This window comes from Empidonax traillii, unplaced genomic scaffold, assembly GCF_003031625.1.
Source record: "Empidonax traillii isolate 1590-97213 ecotype Southwest subspecies unplaced genomic scaffold, ASM303162v1 scaffold5277:size8679, whole genome shotgun sequence".
Classification (NCBI taxonomy): Eukaryota; Metazoa; Chordata; class Aves; order Passeriformes; family Tyrannidae; genus Empidonax; species Empidonax traillii.
The window spans coordinates 1-2,041 of NW_020960470.1; the positions used below are offsets into that span (position 1 = coordinate 1).

Genomic DNA, 2,041 nt, shown 5'->3' on the forward strand with positions numbered 1-2,041 from the left:
GTCAGACAGCTGCAGCAGGAGCTTGCTGATGCTCTTAAAAAGCAATCTATGTCAGAAGCTTCACTTGAAGTTACTACACGCTATCGCAGTGACCTGGAGGAAGACAAGCTGCGCTTGCAAAAGGAATTGGAAAAGGTTAAAACCAAGGTACACAATGTCTGTAATTATATTAATAAATCTGAGAGTGGCTATTGAAAGCAGGAGTGGATGTTTTCCTAAAAATCTAGGAAAAGGATCAACAGGATAGATTTCATGATATGTGACTCAGTTGCACTGTTCTATAAACTTGGTGTCCATGTCTTTGACATGAGGACATTATGTCCTCACTTGAACAGAAATTTGTATTTGCTAAGGTGCTTTGCACAATAAATTGATTTGTTTATAGCTTATAGTCACTATAGGAGAAGGATGAACTTTTAAATTTATGTTTTCACAGAGGAGCAAACAAGAAGGTACAAAGAGCATCCTAAGTCACTGAAAGGGCAGGGACACAGTGTCGCTGCTTAGAGCCGTGCTGTAGGAAGTCGGTGGAGGGATGGGAGAGGCTGCTGTAAAGGAGGGCAAAGGAATACAGCTTGTGTTCATTTAGTAGTAGAAGGGAAGCTTTGAAGGTACTGGAATTGATTCCAGTTCTTTGGGCAGAGGGTACGCACGCACACGTGCAGCACAGGAGTTCTTCGCCAGCAGCTGGCTCCTCCACGTAAAAGCTCCCCTGACAACTGTGGATTCTTACCGTGATTTTACAGCTGCGGGCAGAGGAAGAAAAGCATCTTCAGTCTGAGCATTGTGTTCGTGACTTGAAGACTGCCTTGGATGAAAAGGAAAGAGAAGCAATAACTTCTGCCCAGAAACTGCAGGACCTCCTCTTGGCATCTTCCGAGACTGATACGACTATAAAACAACTGGAAGAACATGTGCAACAGTAAGAGAGTAACACGGTGAAGCGAGGTGTCTGTCGCTTTGGGGCATTGGGTGGAAACAACAGGATAGATAGCCGTGTTGCATCATAGCAAATTAATAAATGATTTTGAAGGATGCTGTTCTTTTGAAATTGGTGCTCTGGTGGATGTTCATAGTAAGACCTCTGTTTCTTTTTAAGCCTTGAAATTGAAAACACCAGATTGGAAGCCACTGTCCAGCAACAAAGTAATAGGATTGAAGTCCTTCAGAGAGACCTACAATCCTCTGCCTCAGTAAGCTGGTCATACATTTCCCTTTTTGTGAATTCTCAGCCCAGTTACTATTTCTGTGGGGAAATTTTAAAATGAGGTTTTGCCGGAGAGCCTAAGGGAACTCAGATCCTGCATTCTCCTGAACGGAGGCTGCTTGGAAAGCAGCATGCGCCACTCCCCAGCTTCCTGGTTTTAAGTTTCCCATGATACTACAGCAAGTCAAACTTAACACTCCAAAAGTAATTTGCAAGCAATACACTGGTGTAACTATTGTCTGCTTTATACCTATCATAAATCAGATGCTGCTTCAGATCCTTGTTGCAGTGTGTTTCATTTAAAGCATTCATCGAGTTGTGGAAATTCCACAGGGTATATTGATGCCAAGGCCTTTGTGCCAGAGGCCTGGCTGGCTTCATCAGACTGGAACAAAAATTACACTTCCCAGAGCTTTTTCTGTGCAGAATCGCTTTTCATTTGGCCACCTGCTGTGTGTGTGTTTTCATGAAACAGTGAAGGGGAATTCCTGTGGTACTTGCAGAACTGAGTGTGAGCCTTGGAATTTCCCACTGCTTCTTTACAGTTGTTAATTTAAGCTCTGATGAAGTGCTTACATCTGTGGCCTGTATGAAGCGATTTTTTTTTTTTTTGGTATTGTAACCAGTGAACTAGTGTTCTTGTTACAACTGTAGTTGTCAATTAGAGCTGAAGAATGTTTGAGAAACATTATATGTGAAAGTTGAACTTTTTGATGTACTGATACTGACAAGAGAAGTAGGGAAGGCATTTAAAATGTTCATCCTGTATGGGGGATGAGAAAAGCTACTCCTTGCCATTTTCACTGAAGATCCTTAATATCCCCCATGGTCTTG

At 42.4% G+C, this 2,041-nt stretch overlaps 1 protein-coding gene across 1 annotated transcript in view; it reads left to right on the top strand.

The window, feature by feature from the left end:
* Nucleotides 1-7: 7 nt before the first annotated feature.
* The window catches only part of LOC114073087 (ankyrin repeat domain-containing protein 26-like), an 8,451-nt gene continuing 6,417 nt past the window's right edge, over nt 8-2,041 (top strand). Inside the window, exons 1-3 of the mRNA XM_027910878.1 lie at nt 8-147; nt 747-922; nt 1,100-1,193. Of these exons, the coding sequence (XP_027766679.1) occupies nt 49-147; nt 747-922; nt 1,100-1,193 (369 nt within the window). The 5' untranslated portion in view covers nt 8-48. The remainder of the gene's footprint in view (nt 148-746; nt 923-1,099; nt 1,194-2,041) is intronic.